Source organism: Aquarana catesbeiana, linkage group LG07 (genome assembly GCF_042186555.1).
Source record: "Aquarana catesbeiana isolate 2022-GZ linkage group LG07, ASM4218655v1, whole genome shotgun sequence".
Lineage (NCBI taxonomy): Eukaryota > Metazoa > Chordata > Amphibia > Anura > Ranidae > Aquarana > Aquarana catesbeiana.
Window position 1 is genome coordinate 36,397,146 of NC_133330.1, and position 18,652 is coordinate 36,415,797.

An 18,652-nucleotide genomic window follows, 5' to 3' on the forward strand; every position below is an offset into this window, starting at 1 on the left:
CTGTTAGAGTCTGCAAAAGACTTGAGACCGGGGCGGAGGTTCACCTTCCAGCAGGACAACGACCCTAAACATACAGCCAGAGCTACAATAGAATGGTTTAGATCAAAGCATATTCATGTGTTGGCCAGACCTAAATCCAATTGAGAATCTGTGGCAAGAATTGAAAATTGCTGTTCACAGATGCTCTCCATCCAATCTGACAGAGGTTGAGCTATTTTGCAAAGAAGAATGGGCAAAAATTTCACTCTCTAGATGTGCAAAGCTGGTAGAGACATCCCCAAAAAGACTTGCAGCTGTAATTACAGTGAAAGGCGGTTCTACAAAGTATTGACTCAGGGGGGCTAAATACAAATGTACCCCACACTTTTCACATATTTATTTGTAAAAAATGTTGAAAACCATTTATAATTTTCCTTCCACTTCACAATTATGTGCCACTTTGTGTTGGTCTATCACAAAAAATCCCCATAAAATACATTACGTTTTTGGTTGTAACATGACAAAATGTGGAAAATTTCAAGGGGTATGAATACTTTTTCAAGGCTCTGTAAACTGCTAAATACCTTTTCTCATCAGCAGTATATAGCAGTCTTGTGACTTTTATCAGTGTCCACCATCCGGCCGAGCACTGGTTAAAGCCAGGAAAACATTAATATCTGTGTCAGTTTCCTTTGTTAATATGGATTTGTCTTGTGTTCTGTAAAGTAAAGCTGGCCATACATGGTTGAAAAACTTCAACTGAGAAGAGCTCTTCATCTTGGGCTCCAGGGCCCCATTAATTTCTTTGGGTATCTGTACTCATTGTGGACTCCAGCCGTCCTCTGGAGTACTCCTCTTCTCTATAGGAACTAATGGAACCATGGCATGTATGAGCAGGATGAAGAGGACCCAGAGGTGACAGTTTTGGTAGAAAGGTTGTACCACTGTGGGCAGGACCACACACTAAAGATCGCTGGAAGCAGGATGAAGGCAAGTATTGGCCATACACGGTTGACAAACTTCAACGGAGAAATTGAAGGAGCCCTGCCATGTCCTCTTCATCATGGGCTCCAGGGCCCCATTAATTTATTTGGGTATCTGTACTCATTGTGGACTCCAGCAGTCCTATGGCATACTCCTCTTCTCTATAGGAACTAATGGAACCATGGCATGTATGCACAGGATGAAGAGGACCCAGAGGGGACCGTTTTGGTAGAAAGGCTGTACTGCTGTGGGCAGGACCACACAGTAAAGATTGCTGGAAGCAGGATGAAGGCAAGTATTGGACAGGGTTGGTTGCACTAATGGGGGCCATCCAAAGGTATACTTGCCCTTTAAAGTCCAACTCCCTTTTTGGTTTCCAATATACCCAACTGTTGAAAAACATGCACATGCAAGAATTCAGCACAAAGTAATCTGAAGTGACCAACTGAAAGCCAAGAGATGACAATGACTTAGTGCTTGCTTAAGGTCTTCAGCAAAAGGTCTATCACCAGCGTAACCAGATCAATCATTATTCTAAAGTAAGACTGCAGTAAGAGTGAGAGGAAGTGATTATATAATAATGGAGAAGGTTTAGTGATGTGGAAATCTCAGCTGTTCTTCCAAGGCTGAGCTTCTTCGGACATTTTTGGAACATTTTTTATGTACATTTGAAGAAAAAAAATCTCATGTATTTTCATGCTTAAGCGTTTTTGTTTTAGCCAATGAATAACGAGTTACCAGCAGAAGGAGAGGCAAGTAAGTGTGCATTGTCAGACATTTTTTTCCCATTGAAACCTAAAGGGGCAAAAAATGTGCAACTCTTGCCCAAAGAAGCACATGTATTTTTTCAAGCTTCGAAGAACAAGCTTCAAGGGATAAACTGCTCAGATGTTAAAGGGTATTATAGGATAGACGGGGAATCCTTACATAGAGTGTTGAAGTGCTTCAAATTGCTCACGTGTGAACCATAGCTAAAGCAAATAGGGAGTCCTTGTTGGTAAGCTGTGATGGAAAGGGTTATTGACCAATTCGATAGTTACCATAAGGTCATAAGTGCCATCAGGATCATCATCTTTTTCATCCTCCTCTTCACCATCGTCATCTGGTTAGGAAATAAAACATGATTTCTTCATTACATTTACCAGAACCCAATCAAATGCTAGTTGGTATTCTTGCTCAGGGTGTTTTGTATAAATAACTTTATCTTTCATAACTTCTTTATCAGTGATTCCAAATTTATTTTAAGCCCCTGATCATTCCCAAAGATCTCCTACCTTCTCCTTCATGGTGTGCCATAGGCCTCCACCTTATTAGCAGATGTATGCCCGATCACTGAATCGTAAAAGAAGAGGAACCAACTAAAGTGTGTCTAAGTGAAACACCAGATTATTCCTGTAAACATGCCCGACTTTATTACTGGTGTCCGACTATTGCTAACTTAAAGAGTTAATAACCCCAGAAACAAAAATGTATTATCTTTTTTATTATTTTTTAAGGCTAAGAAAATTTTCAGCAAGTACACAAAATACCTGTTGATCCTGCCAGAAATGCAGTGTCCCTGTCACTTCCTGTGAGCTGAACAGATGGCAAATGTTTACAGATGTTCTGTAAACTACCGATCCCATGTAGTGGAGATGCACAAGCGCAGACCTAAAGTCCAGCCTGGGGCTCCCTGCATAGATGCATTGGAGCAGTGAGTGTAGCCATGAAGGGGCAGGAAGTGTGTTATTCGTAGGATCAACATGGGAAAATGAGGGGATAAACGCTATTACACAAAGAAAACTAATGCAGCCACCACATACAGTGGTTATAGAAAAGAATCACCCCTACTTTAAACCCATCACATGTTGTTGCTTTGCAGCCTAAATGAAGACAGACACAGTTTTGTGTTTTATCCAGCTGTATTTACTCATACTTATACTTATAACATCCAAGTGAGAGCTATAACACCAACAAAAAAATCAAAAACAGAAGTTGAAAAAAGGATCACCCCCTCCTAAAAAATGACTTGTCAACTCAATCAGGTGTAGCCAATCACCTTCTCAATGCCATTTAACTTTCAAGTGTGATCAGCTGTTGTCATTTTGATTAGCTCAGCATGAAAAGAGCTTTCCTGGAGCATTTCAGTCCCTGGTAGTGCAACTGAAGCAAACAATCAACTATGGGTGGCAAGGCGCTGTCACTAATGGGATAAAGATATGGACAGGCACAAGTCAGGAGATGGGTACAAAAAAAATTCCAAGGCTTTATCAATGCACAGTGACATCTAGTATTAAGAAGTGGAAGGTATTTGATACCTTGTTGATTGACAACAAGATCACAAACACTCCTCAAGAAAAGCCACATGCAGTCACCACTGAGCTTTGCCAAAAGCACCTTGAAGATTCTGAGGCCACATAGAAAAAGGTGTTCTGGTCAGATGAGACTAAAATTTAATTATTTGGCCTCAACACCATATGATATGTCTGGGGGAAATCCAATACAGCTCACCATCCAAATACCACCATTCCTACAGAAAAGCATGGAGGTGGTAATATCCTGTTATCGGGGGGGTTTCTCTGTAGCAGGGACTGGAGCACTTGTCAGGATAGAAGGAAAAATGGATGGGGCAAAATACTGTCACATTTTTTAGGAAAATCTGCTGCCCTCTACCAGAAAGTTGTGAATGGGAAGAAGGTTTACCTTCCAACATGACAAGGACCCAAAGCACACAGCAACAATGAGCACACGGTGGTTGTAGGAGAAAAAGATGAATGTCCTTGCATGGCCTAGTCAGAGACCAGACGTAACCCCCATTGAAAATCTGTGGAATGAATTGAAGACTGCAGTCCACAAACGGTCACCATCAAATTTAACTGAACTTGTGCAATTTTGCAAAGAAGAGTGGGCAAATATTGCAAAGTCTAGATGTGCAAAGTTAGTAGAGACATATCCCAACAGACTAAAGGCTGTAATTAAAGCAAAAAGGGGTTCAACAAAAGACTGACATGGGGGGGGGGGGGGGGGGTGATCGTTTAATTCAGTGATTCTGTTTTTTATTTTATTATTATTTTTTCTGACATGTTGGTGTTATATCTTTCACTTGGCTGTTATAATTTGCACTAGTAAATAAGGCTGGATAAAACAAAAACTGTGTCTGCTTTCATGTCAGACTGCAAAGCAACGGGGGGAATTATTTTCTATACCCACTGCAGTGGTGTTGCTGGGGGGGCTTCTGGGGCTATAGCCCCAGAGTCTCTTACCGCAGGGGTCCCTAACCACCGGGCCGCCGCCCACTATAGGTCTGTGGCCTCTCTGCAGCCAGGTCACGGGTGCGGCGGGCTGCATGAGAGAGCCGGGCAGGCGATGAGAGAAGCGAGGTGGCGGGTGAGCGGAGATGACATCATCTCTCTCAGCCCGCTCTGCATCACTGCTCTTCTGCCCTCACAGCCGGGCCTCTTCAATGTCGGAGGTGCTGCAGGGAGCAGCGAGATGACATCATCTCTCACTGCCCGCCCCACATCATCGCTCTCCTGCCCTCACTGAGAACCGACCACTGCACCTGCCTTTGTGCTAAATGGACCAGTGCTGCCACCAATGCAGCGATAATGCACATTTGGTGGCACTGGTTGGCATGGCAAGTGACGTGGCAAGCGATCATCCACATGTGGTGGCAGGCAACGTGGCAAGTGACAATCCATATCTGGTGGCAGGCGATGTGGCAAGTGACAATCCGCAAATGGTGGCAGGCGACGTCACAAGTGACCTAGCAAGTGACAACCTGTATCTGGTGACAGGCGACGTGGCAAGTGACACGCTCAGGGCTCCCACTGATTCTGCATTATGGTGAGTTGAACCACTTCATTATATATTACAATGTAACAACAGAAATAATGTGCTTCAATCACCCTGACACCATATCAACCATGGTGCCAGGATGATTAAAGCGCCAACACCAGCCATTGCCCCGACAAATTGCCCACGAAAAACCACTTACCAACTACGCGCCCCCCACCCGGGCCAAGGCACAATTTTCTTCCACGCAGCCGCTCCCCAGTGCCAAAAAGTTTGGGGACCGCTGCTATGGGCTCTAGCCCCAGATCGTTTGTAGACCTAGTAATGCCCCTAACCCACTATATAAGGACTGGTTAAGCATCATAAAGAAGTTGTGACCATGCAAAATGTAGGGTGCTGCTTCAGACATGCATCCAATAGTCCAGTGACTCCGACTGTGTGGGTGAATGCAGAAGAGAGGGCTTGTCCTGCCTTTATAGAACTCCAAGTCAAAAAACGTCCAACTGCCACACACCACAGCTCAGCCCATGTCTTTAGTAGTAAATGGCTTCAACAAGACTCCATCCAGGCCACGCCCCCAATGTGTTTTACCCTGCCCACAGGGCTTAATCATGGAGCTCCTGTGGGTAGGACGAAACGTGTTGGGTGCATGGCCTGGGGGAAGCTGCTTACTACTATAGACAAGGACTGAGCTGCTCTTTGTAGCGGTTGGATGTTTTTTCACTTGGAATCATAAAGAAGTTATTATTGTAGTGAGTCCGCTTTTGATAATAGCGTACTTTTGTGGGATATATTTTTTGCCTTTTCATTATATTACCAAGAAATAGTTTTAGTTACATTTGCAGCAAGGAACAGAAAAGCACACAATCCTGGCATGGAAACGTCCCATTCATGTCTATATAGAGCCCATGTTCTGCCATTTTTAATACCGTCATCATCATGGCCGCTCCCATCGCCGTCCTCCTCCTCTGTCTCCTCATCTGCAGACTTCTCTTTTTTCCGAGCTGCTTTGGCCACCTTGGGCAGTTTCTTCTCCACCCATCCGCGGCTGCGCAGACAGCTGCGTATGACGGGGTATGGACCGTGGATGCTGAATATCTTTTTTTGCTGGGTGATGGAGGTGGGGAGAAAAACCGCATTAATAAGTCTTTATGAATAAAATTCAGACATATCCACATATGCAGTATCCTTTTTCAGAAAAGCTCAACCTTCCATCAAAAATCCATCCTTGAAATCCAGTCAGTGACATTGCCAAGGCTGAGATGATGTCATCAGTCTGCTGCAGGCAGAAGAAAGCATTTTCTCAGTCTCCTCTCCCCCAGGGATCAGACTGCAACATTGTAACCTTGTAGCAAGCCACAAGGTTATTGCCTTTAGCAGGGGCTGATCTGTGTCAGACATTCATGAACACAGCCAGGATTTACATGATCCTGAGCCGGCATCTCAGTCCAAGAACTAAATGCTGACCCTAGTTGATACCTGAACAAAGATGGCCCTGACCTTTCTGAAGAAAGAAAAACAGGTGAAGGCATTGTCAGGGGGAGTATGTGATCTTTGTGAGAGGTCATATACTGGCAGGATCAAAAGGTAACAAAAACGATGTTACAGGTGAAACTGAGAAAAACAAAAACTGCTTTGTTATTGCTAGAACCAGACTATTAATATTATTGTTAGTACACAGAGAGCAAGCGCCACTTCTCTACAGCATGCTGGCAGGAGACAGGCTGTTCTATTTAGGCTGGGGTTTCTATCAAAAGAAGACAAACTCTAAAGGGATGTATTTATATAAAAAAAAAAATTATTTGTACTGAGAAACTACATCGATCCTTGTGAATTGAGGCAAAAAGAAATATTAGGCTTTTTTCTCTTTAAGCCGAATGTTATGCTTCATACAAAAAAGTGTGAGTCGGGAAAATACTGCATTCTGGCCACTAGATGGGGTTGATGATGATGATAGGAAATAAACACTCAACTCCATCTAGTGGCCATAATGCAGTATATGCCTTAGTCACTCTATTCTGTATGAAGAATAACACTTAACCTGGAGAAAAAGTAGCCCCATCACAATCATTTTTTGCCCCAATTCAAACAGGAATGTACTTTACATGCTCCCAGGACTAATAGGTCTGCAATTTTTTTTTAATAAATACACCCCATAGCCTTTTCTTTTTTAGCTGTTAAAAAATGAGAGTTCATTTGGGCTTTCAGCTTGGCCCCCTGTCTCAGGTCTCATACATAATAAACCCTTTTTTGATAATGAAATAATTAGAACAAGGGGTTAATAATTATGTTGCTACACTTATATGCTGAACTAGTTTTACTGACCTTAATTGCTTTCTCCACTAGGAGCTTGGCTAGCTTCAGTCTCTCTGGGTTGATCATGGTAGTATTCATTGTTTTTCTCATCCGCCCTTCGGCTGCCATAGCATGTGTACATAAAGATTAGATTAAGATGTTAATATGGGCGGTCACACCTACCTTGTCTGCATGATAATATGGTATCTAAACCCAAGAATACATTTTTTTTATCCATTGCAGCATAGCAGACCTTGGTGGTGGCTGCATTCGTTTTCTATTCTTCACCCAGCGATCTTGCCAGTCACACACTTCCTGTCCTCGGGTGACAACGCTCACTCACTGTACTGTATCTATGGAGGAGGTGTTGTCTCCCTAGGCTACTCTCCTGATTTGGACTACAAACATCTCCCCCTCTCAGGGTCGGGACAAGGGGTGGGCAGAAGGGGAGGCTGCCCTTGGCACAGTGTATATTGTAGAGATGGTGGTGCCCAGTGGCAGCCAGTCAATAGGGGGCACACAGATTCCGCCCTCCCACCAAGCAGTCACAAAAAATAAAAAAAATAAAATAGAAAAAAATGTTCTTTAAGTGCACTGTGTTCGGGCGCCGAACACAGTGCACTATGGGAAGCGCCACCTCAATGCAATCATGAGATTGCAGATGAGGTGCTTCATTTGCAGGATTTTGACCTGCTTTGCGGCGCAATCCAAAGCGCCGAGCAGCTTCCACCCGTAGTATTACTACGGGTGGGAGCTTTGTTGTTCAAGGTAAGAAGTTATTTTCAGTTTCCCTGCTCCAAAGGAAAACTGGAAGTGACGTTGGCAGCTCCGTGGAACACACAGCCCGAGCGGAGCTGCCTGTAAGGTAAGTGAGGCTGCATTTGATGGGGCACAGTGAGGCTGCATTTGATGGGGCACAGTGAGGCTATCTATCTGCAGCAACTGTAATTTTCTGAGAATACATTGCAACATGGCTACATAGAGGTGTTCTGTACACAGAATGTGTACTGACCACTCCCCAGAAACATAATTTCCTGCTTGTGTGATTGGCTCACCAATTTTCCCAGAAGTCTGCCTAAGATAAAAGTCAGATTTCAGGCATCCCCTGCAACAAAAATGTCATTTTTTGGAGAGATACTTTCAAAAGGAACTCCTCTAAAGGGATGCAGGTCCAGCAGATTTCCTCAATAGTGCAATGCAGCTGCACACCTGACAGTTAATTATGAAACCACTCCCATTAGACCCACTCAGTACAGACAAACACACATGGATTACTTCAGAATAGCAAAAGGTAGGAATCTGCAACAAAGGTTGTTATAATCCTTGCAATGTACATAGATCACCCAGAGGGGAATGTTTTTTTCTCAACAAAGTGGAGTTACGCTTTAAAGCGGGGGTCCACCTATCTATCGTTTTGGTTTTTTTTAGTTCATTCACAAACTTTTCTTCTCAGCAGTACATACTCACATATTATGTGTAATATGTCCGCCTGTGTCAGATTTCGTCGGAAAGAATAACTTATATTATTCACTGCAGGCGGTTTCCATCTTCATTGTGGGCATTTGAAGCCCACAAGCATTTATTTCCTGGATGTGGTGAATGCTGTGCTCCCAGCATTCACTGCTCGTTCCCACACATGCTCAGTGGCATCCTGGGAAGCCTGAGACTAGCTCCCAGGAGTCTGGGAGAGGCTAGAAACACGCCTACTCCCACGGGAGGAGAACCAGGAAGTGCAAAGAAGAATAGAAAAATAAAAGGTAATTACGGCGATTTAAATTTTTTTAAACGGCGTGTCAGCATCTAGGCAAGGAAGAGAATACATACAGATATTGTTCAAAATTTGGGTGGAACTCCGCTTTAAGTCAGAAAAAAAACACCTCATTATGGCCACTAGATGGAGCCGATGATCATAGAAAAGCAATGTATTAAGCAAAATACAGTATTAGTCAAGGATGGGCAAATGCTTGTCACATTCGTCCAACATTTTTTTTTAGAAATAGTCCCCTATGTGTAAAATATTATATTATCATTTATATTAAGATATAGACATGTGCATGACGAAAAAATTGTTTTGTTTCGTTTTGTTCAGGTTCGTTAATCCTGTTTTTTATTTTTAACTTTGTTAAATTCGGTTGATTTGTTCAATTCGTATTTGGAATTCGTAGTCGGAATTTTTCACATTTACCCTTTTTTTTTCGTTTCGAAACATTCACATTGATACATTTCGAATCGATTGAAACCAAAATGTTATATTTTTTTCAATTTGAATACAGCAAAGTGAACAAACACAAGAAAAATCTTCATCAACTGATTACAGTGACTCTTTAAATCACCTTTTGGCTTAACAAAAACAGCATTATTTTAAAATGGTACTCTAATAACACACACAGTCTTTGATTTCAGAAATATGTTTACAGTTCAAATTCGAATGGAATTCGATGTAAAATTTGATTCAAATTTAAGTTAGAATTTCCGAAATTCAGACTAATTTCGTTTGGTTATCGGAGCATTTGGTAAAATTTGTTTATAATGTAATTCGGGGATTTGGATATATCGGAATCTCCAAATAATGAAACATTTGTCCGAATATTAATTCGGAACGAAACAAACCGCACATGTATATGAATATATATCCTCATAACTAAACTAGTAACCGCGCTTATGGAATACAATCAATATAATAGAAGCAGCAAGCACGCTGTGAGATATTTTTCACAGCAATCTAATATATACAAATAATGTGCTGTGCTAAATACACTATATAAATACCCAAATAAAACAATAGTGAAATGAAGTGTCCAATAATCAATATGTGAAAGAAATTGCAAACAAGGAAGAATTCAATCTAAATGTCAATTCAACTTCGTGAAGCCACCACCAAGAATGAGATTCAATCCTGCTTACCAGATGGATATGACTCTTTATCTATATCATGCGCACTGGATGTTTTTGCAGCTGCTTCTAAGGGCGTCCGGCGTTTTTTACTCCTTCCTCTAAACTCCTCTGCATGTTAGCCTATGTATCCATGCACACAAAGGCTTTTAGCAACATTTAGTGGCAGGAACTTTTAGAGGCAGAAAAAAAAAAAAACGCTGCCAGTGTGTCCAGGAGCAGACTTTTGGCAGAAAAGGTGCGTTTAGCGCTTGAGCGTTAATTCATTATAATGGCCAGTATTATTATTCTGGGCAATTATTCAACCACTTTCCGACCAGCCCCCATCATTATACTGCGGCAGGTTGGCACAATCCTGCGAACCGTCGTAGCTTTACGTCAGTCCCTTTAATCAGGATAGCAGGCGCGCGCATGCGCCCGCTGCACAGCGGGGGTGCCGATGCTCGTGACCGGTCACGAGCGATCGCGGGCATGAGAGGCAGAACAGGGACATGTGTGTGTACACACACATGCCAGTTCTGTGAGGAGAGGAGAGAGAGATCGTGAGTTCCTACGAGCTGGGAACCACAATCTCTCATCTCCTATAGTCAGTCCCATCCCCCACAGTTAGAACACACACATAGGGAACACATATAACCCCTTGATCGCCCCCTAGTGTTAACCCCTTCCCTGCCAGTGACATTTACACAGTAATCATTTTTATAGCACTGATCGCTGTATAAATGCCAATGTCCCAAAAATGTGTCAAAAGTGTCCGATATGTCCGCCATAATGTCGCAGTCCTAATAAAAATCACAGATCGCCACCATTACTAGTAAATAAAAAAAATAATAAAAATGCCATAAATCTATCCCCTATTTTGTAGACGCTATAACTTTTGCGCAAACCAATCAATATATGCTTTTTGCAATTTTTTTTACCAAAAATATGTAGAAGAATACATATCGACCTAAACAGAGGAAAATTTTAGCTTTTTTAAAAAAATTGGGGCTATTTATTACAGCAAAAAGTACAAAATATTGTGTTTTTTTTCAAAATTGTCGCTCTTTTTTTGTTTATAGCGCAAATAATAAAAACCGCAGAGATACCACCAAAAAGAAAGCTCTATTTGTGGGGAAAAAAAGGACGTCAATTGTGTTTGGGTGAAGCGTCGCACGACCACGTAATTGTCAATTAAAGCGATGCAGTGCCGTATCACAAAACATGGCCCGGTCATTGAGCAGCCAATTCTTCCGGGGCTGAAGTGGTTAATTAACAACCTTGATGCCTGTAAACGTGGCTAAAAGCTTGTAAAAGCTTAAGACATTTTTACAAGCGTCGGGCGTTTTTTTCTGCCAAAACGCTGCTGCCAGGAGGAAGGGTTTCTAGGAGAGTTGGCAAAACGTCTTGTGTGAACGAGGCCGAAGAGTCATAACACGCTTGAAGGCGAAGTCCAGCCTGAGCTCATTCGGCTGGGATTCTCCTATGGGTCACAGGAGTGGAAAACGAATTTGTTTTGTACTTCTGTGACGTCACTAAGATCAGTCCAGGGACCGCGTCATCCAGACTCTGGGAGTCTGGATCCGCCAGGTGCCTGGTCCGACACACATCTCAGCCTCTCAGCGAGCCGCTGAGAGCCTGAGACGGCCGCTCTCCGCCCCTCCACAGCTCAGTGCTCCAGTGAGCGAGGAGGAGCAGAGCAGAGAGCTGCTGATTGACAGTCAACAGCTCTCTGCTCGGGGAGCTGTGAGAACCGAGCCATCTGCGATGTTCGATCGCTCGGTTCTCAGTGCAGAGGCGCCAGGGGACAGATGCAGCATCAGACTGATGCTGCATCCACCTAGGTAAGTATGAATCTACAATAACCCCTAAACCCATACTTCTCTTTTAAAGAATACATACAGGTCCACAGTCCCAGCCTCCAAGTGTCTCCCTCTGCAAGACTTTCCAGAGAAGACCAACACAGGGCTCGCCTGCATGTCATTAATAAATGCATGCAGGGATATACCAATAAAAAGAGAACCAAAGGCTCTACATAGTGTGAAAACTGCAGGATATTTATTAAAAATGAATAAAATTGCACTTACAAACAAAGAAATGTAAACAGTGCTGCATAAAATACCAAGTTGTGTACAAAGCTCTGCGCTTCTGGTTCACTTACGGTATATGTGATGACGCTATAACATGGCTCCCCCCTACGTGTTTTGTCACAAATTATGTCTTCCAGGGTACATATGATTATTGGACACTTTATCTCACTATTGTGTTATCTGGGCACTTATATGGTGTATTTAGCAGCACACACTATATATATATATATATATATATATATATATATATATATATATATATATAGCTACTACTTTTTTAGGCTCTTATTTTGTAGTCACGTGACAACCCCCCCAATGTGTCTGATTGGGCAGAGCTAGTTGCAGTGTGTGACATCACTGCAGTAGGCTCTCTTCCTTTGCCTGGGGATGCACACATATGATTTATTATATCTGATAGCTCCCTGGAGAAGCCACTGTCAATCAACCTGCCCTGCAAGCCGATGAAGGATGTAACCTGTGGTGGTTAACTGGGGAGAAATGTGGGAGTGGATGGCTTCCACCCCAGGGAATACTGGAGCATGAGCAGACCCCAGGGAATACTGGAGCATGAGCAGAGAGAGTGGTAAGGCAGAAGACAGAGGATTGGTTGGAATAGCGGTGCCACTCTCAATAAGGAAGTACTGAGAACTGGGTGGACCATCCAAGCATTACCTTCAATTTATACTTAATTTTTCACTACTGGTTAGGGAATTAAATAGGGAATGTGATCACTAGCTTTAAGAAGCACAGACTGTTCATCATTCATACCCATTGAGTCTGACTGGTTGTTAATATGAATTATTTTTCCTCCTTAACTTATTATGCATTAGGCCCTCCCATCCACAAAGCCATCAATGGCGAGTCTTTGTTTTCCTACCATCCTGCTTGTGCTTTTCCACAGCAGATCGAGGCTTCTTTTTGAGGTTCCCAGTAGGAGATGTAGCTCGATGGCCTTCATGATGATTTTGAAGCTTCAAAGAGGTGCCTGGAAAATATATCATATTTTTTTTAATGTGCCCTGGCTGCCTATTCAATGTTTTTTTTTTATTTACAAGGCCAAAATATTATGGCCAAATAGTCATATAACCAGCAGTGACATTCAGAAAGTCATCTCTACAACTTCTAGAGTGGGTGGAACCTATATTCAGATATGATGAACCATCCTACTGCCTGCAAAACTTGTATAGAGCCAATAACATGACCATACCAGTTAACAAATAGCATCTGTAGATAACGTGATGCAGGACTGGCTATAGATAGGACAGGTGTCTTGAGAAGGAAATCCGGTGGGACACCTGCTTGTCTCTGATGGCACTGCGACCCACAACTGCACTCACCCAACCTCATCTGGTTTTCGACTACCCTTTGTCCAACTGGCTAAGAAATGTTCCAAGGAGGTAAAATTTAAATCTAAATAAAAGTTACTTTTTTTTTACTTTTGAGGTGTACCTATGGATGGCTGCAGTATTGGACAGAGTACTGGAGAGAGAACCAAGCTAAACAAAAATGGCAACCACCCGAATTTATAACTAGCTTTTTAAAGTAAGGTGCACATAAAAAGCCTTTGCTATGCAAAGGCTTTTTATGTGCACCTTACTTTAAAAGCATGTTATATGCTGGGGTGGTTGTCATTTTTATGTAGCTTGGTGAAATTGAAACAGGGACCGTTGGACTCCTTCAGCTGTGCTTTGCTGTCCCTGCACCTTTAGGGAGGAATGAGCTACCTCCAGGTATACCTGCCCCTAATGCATACATTGGCATACATGCTCCAACATGGAGACTCGATCACAGACTAGAACTAATTTTCAGATCTCAAAGGAACCATTTTTTTTTTTTGGTAATAAAGCTAATTAATCAGGAGTCAATGGTCCCTTACATTGGTGGTCAGTTAGAATGATGTTAAAAAAGACAATTTGAAAGAACAATAGGAATAATGCTAAAAAAAAGATCATTGGTGTCATGTTGCTGGCTCTGCCAAGTGTTATTGGTCCTGGAACAACTCAGGCACCATCAAATGAAAGGTCAACCAGCCACAGTTCAAGGGACCCCTAGCAACCCCCAGAAGAACCCTAGGGTTCCACAGAATCTTGTTTGAGAATGGCTGGACTAGGATTAGGACTGCACTATACAGAGAGGCACGGCTTTGGATAGACAGAGACTACTAATATTTGAGACTATAAAAGACTTAATAAGATAAAGTTTCCTAGGATTTCTGTACCTTGTTAGTGAAGCCTCCTGTACAACATATCTAAAGGTAAGACACAATGTTATGACTTTTCATACCTGACTCATCTACACTTCCAGTCGCCCCCTGTCCTCCATCCAGCTCCTGTGTGTCAGCAGGACATTGAGAGACAAACTGTGGGTTACACCGGAAACAATGTGTTAAAGGCAAGTTGTAGAAAATCTACAGTGCATCTGTGTATTCACAGCACTTCACTTTTTTCACATTTTGTTATGTTACAGCCTTATTCCAAAATGAATTCAATTAGTTATTTTCCTCAAAATTCTACAAACAATACCCCATAATGACAATGTGAAAGAAGTTTTTTGAAATCTTAGCAAATTTATTAAAAATAAAAAACGAAAACAAATCACATGTACATACAGTAAGTATTCACAGCCTTTGCTCAATACTTTGTTGAAGCATCTTTGGCACCAATTACAGCCTCAAGTCTTTTTGAGTATTATACTACAAGCTCAACACACCTATTTTTGGGTAGTTTCTCCCATTCTTCTTTGCAGGACCTCTCAAGCTCCATCAGGTTGGATGGGGAGCGTTGGTGCACAGCCATTTTCAGATCTCTCCAGAGATGTTCAATCGGCTTCAAGTCTGGGCTCTGGCTGGGCCACTCAAGGAAATTCACAGAGTTGTCCCCTAGCCACTCCTTAGTTATCTTGGCTGCGTGCTTAGGGTCGTTGTCCTGTTGGAAGATGAACCTTCGCCCCAATCTAAGGTCCAGAGAGCTCTGGAGCAGGTTTTCATCAATGATGTCTCTGTACATTGCTGCATTCATATTTCCCTTGATCCTGACTAGTCTCCCAGTTCCTGCCGCTGAAAAACATCCCCACAGCATGATGCTGCCACCACCATGCTTCACTGTAGGGATTAGCAAGGTAATGACTGACCGGTGCCTGGTTTCCTCCAGACATGATGCTTGCCATTCAGGCCAAAGAGTTACATTTTTGCTTCATCAGACCAGAGAATTTTATTTCTCATGGTCTGAGAGTCCTTCAGGTTCCTTTTGGCAAACTCCAGATGGACTGTCATGTGCCTTTTACTGAGGAGTGGCTTCCGTCTGGCCACTCTACCATACAGGCCTGATTGGTGGAGTGCTGCAGAGATGGTTGTTCTTCTGGAAGGTTCTCTTCTCTCCACATGGAAACGCTGGAGCTCTGTCAGAATGACCATCGGGTTCTTGGTCACCTCCCTGACTAAGGCCCTTCTCCCCCGATCGATCAGTTTGGCTAGGTGGCCCGTTCTAGGAAGAGTCCTGGTGGTTCCAATCTTCTTCCATTCACAGACGATGGAGACCACTGTGCTCATTGGGACTTTTTCTGTACCCTTCCCCAAATCCTATCTCGGAGATCTACAGATAATTCCTTGGACTTCATGGCTTGGTTTGTGCTCTGACATGCACTGTTAACTGTGGGACCTTATATAGACAGGTGTGTGTCATTCCAAATCATGTCCAATCAACTGAATTTACCACAGATGGACTCCAATCAAGTTGTAGAAACATCTCAAGGATGATCAGTGGAAACAGGATTCACCTGAGCTCAATTTTAAGTGTCATGGCAAAGGCTGTGAATATTTCTGTACATGGGATTTTTTCTTTTTAAGAAATTTGCAAAGATTTCAAACAAACTTCTTTCACTTTGTCATTATGGGGTATTGCTTGTAGAATTTTGAGGAAAATATTGAATTTAATTCATTTTGGAATAAGGCTGTAACATGACAAAATGTGGAAAAAGTGAAGCGCTGTGAATACTTTCCGGATGCACTGTATTTTTACATGAATTAATATATATATATTCCCTCCTAGATTGTAAGCTCTAACGAGCAGGGCCCTCTGATTCCTCTTGTATTGAATTGTATTGTAACTGTACTGTCCTCATGTCGTAAAGTGCTGCGCAAACTGTTGGCGCAATATAAATCCTGTATAATAATAATAATAATATATATTTATAGCACTTTTCTACCTGCTTTTGGATGAAGATGGTGAGGCAGACATCTTGGGTGCACTCTGTAGAACATCATGCTAGGATATTTTTTTAGACAGGAGCCAATTAGCCTATTACATACCAAGACTTAAATCAAGGACCTTACTGCTGGGAGGCAGAATTACTAACTACTAAGCTACTGAGCTGCCCATACACTATATCATTAAAGGTTTGTGGACATCTGACCACCACACCTATATGAGCTTGTTGGACATACCATTCCAAAATGATGGGCATTATTAAGGAGTTGCCCCCTACCCTTGAAGCTAATAGCCCCTACTACTCTGAGAAAGCTTTCCACAAAATTTTTGAGTGTCACTGCCATTCAGACAAAAAAAAATCAGATTTTAGCCCATTCAGCCAAAAAAGCATTTGTGAGGTACTGATGTTGGATGAGAAGACCTGGCTTGCCATCAGCATTTCAATCCAACTAAAATATGTTCAGTAAGGTTGATGTCAGGGATCTGTGCAGGCCACACAAGCTCCTCCACACCAAACTATGTTTTATGGAGCTAGCTTTGTGCACGGGGCACAGTTATGCTGGAACAAAAAAAAGGCCTTCACCAAACTGTTGCCACAAGGTTAAAAGCCCACAATTGTCTAAAGCTGGCCATACATGGTTTGATATTCGGCTGGTTCAGCAGGGACTGGCCATATTTCGATCCATGTATGGGCAGGCTGAATAGAGCGATATTCTTTCCTGCAACCACAGGAATCATTTGTGGCCTGCCTGACACACCAGCCTTGTATTGTGGGGGGCATGATGAGTGACAGGTGTTCTGTCATACTGAGGTACTTGGACCAGGTAGTGCTTGGGTGGTCTGGTTGTGGATTGTGACGGTAGGCAAGCATGAAGATGGTGAATTAACATGACACCTCCAGTAAAGATGTCAGGAAAAGTGTGTTAATGTTGTGCCCATTTGAAAAGACTTTGTTGGCCAGTGGCCTATTTAAAGCACCGCAGAGCTCAGGATCATTGCTGAGTGGTCATCAGCTCCTGTGATCTATGACCAGACCTTGCTTGCTTCTGTGTTTTACCCAGTTTATCTTGTGACATTGCCTGATCTCAAATCCTCCTGCACACAGGGCTGTCTTTAACATGGGGCAAAAGGGGAAGCTGTACCGGGCCCAGACATTGTTGTGGGGCCCAAAGCAGCTGAGCTTCCCCTTGAGCCTGTGCTGTCCACGAATAGTTGATAAGTGGATTTGGCTATCACTCAGGAAATGAGGACGGAATTGAATGTTGTGGGTGCTGGTAATTGGTTGGGTGTTATGTCTGCAACCTGTCTGTTTGGTGATTGGCCAGCTTTGTAAGGTAAACCTTGTCCGGGGAGAGGGCCTGACAGCCCCAGATACAGTCACACTGACCCCTCTTTCTCACCATGTCTGACAAGAAGTAGACCATTGGCCTACTGAAGAACTTCACCGGAGGGTTTGACAGGATGTCCCTGGTGTTCGCCTGATATCCTCTGGACACTATCAAGGTGATTGGGGGGGGGGGGGGATTCAGGGGTCTGTTGAGGGAGAGGAGGGGGTCCTGTGTAATGATGGGAGTAGTATGGGGGAGGGGGTCCTGTGTAATCATGGGGGTAGTATGGGGAGGGAATCCTGTGTAATGTTGGGGGTATTATTGGGGAAGGATCCTATGTAATGATGGAGGGGGTCCTGTGTAATGATGGGGGTACTATGGGGGAGGGGGTCCTGTGTAATGATGGGGGTAGTATGGGGGAGGGGTCCTGTGTAATGATGGGGGTAGTATGGGGGAGGGGGGACCTGTGTAATCATGGGGGTAGTATGGGGAGGGGATCCTGTGTAATGTTGGGGGGTATTATTGGGGAAGGATCCTATGTAATGATGGAGGGGGGTCCTGTGTAATGATTTGGGTAGTATGGGGGAGGGGGTCTTGTGTAATCATGGAGGTAGTATGGGGAGGGGATCCTGTGTAATGTTGGGGGGTATTATTGGGGAAGAGTTCTATGTAATGATGGAGGGGGGGGGGGTCCTGTGTAATGATGAGGGTAGTATGGGTGAGGGGTCCTGTGTAATGATGGGGGTAGTATGGGTGGAGGGGTCCTGTGTAATGATGGGGGTAGTATGAGGGTGGGGATCCTGTGTAAGAATATGGGGTTTATGGGGGAGGGGGTCCTGTGTAATGATGGCGGTACTATGGGGGAGGGGGTCCTGTGTAATGATGGGGGTAGTATGGGGGAGGGGGGTCCTGTGTAATGATGGGGGTAGTATCGGGGAGGGGGTCCTGTGTAATGATGGGGGTAGTATGGGGGAGGGGGTCCTGTGTAATGATGGGGGTAGTATGGGGGAGGGGATCCTGTGTAATGATGGGGGTAGTATGGGTGGGGGGGTCCTGTGTAATGATGGGGGTAGTATGAGGGTGGGGATCTGTGTAAGAATAGGGGGTTTATGGGGGAGGAGTCCTG

General features: G+C 43.4%; 1 protein-coding gene across 1 annotated transcript in view; it reads right to left on the bottom strand.

The window, feature by feature from the left end:
- TTLL3 (tubulin tyrosine ligase like 3) overlaps positions 1–18,652 on the bottom strand; it is a 50,018-nt gene that overhangs the window by 19,679 nt on the left and 11,687 nt on the right. The window contains exons 3-7 of the mRNA XM_073591979.1: positions 14,277–14,352; positions 12,871–12,978; positions 7,063–7,154; positions 5,667–5,844; positions 2,004–2,065 (exon numbers count right to left, since the gene is read on the bottom strand). Of these exons, the coding sequence (XP_073448080.1) occupies positions 2,004–2,065; positions 5,667–5,844; positions 7,063–7,154; positions 12,871–12,978; positions 14,277–14,352 (516 nt within the window). The remainder of the gene's footprint in view (positions 1–2,003; positions 2,066–5,666; positions 5,845–7,062; positions 7,155–12,870; positions 12,979–14,276; positions 14,353–18,652) is intronic.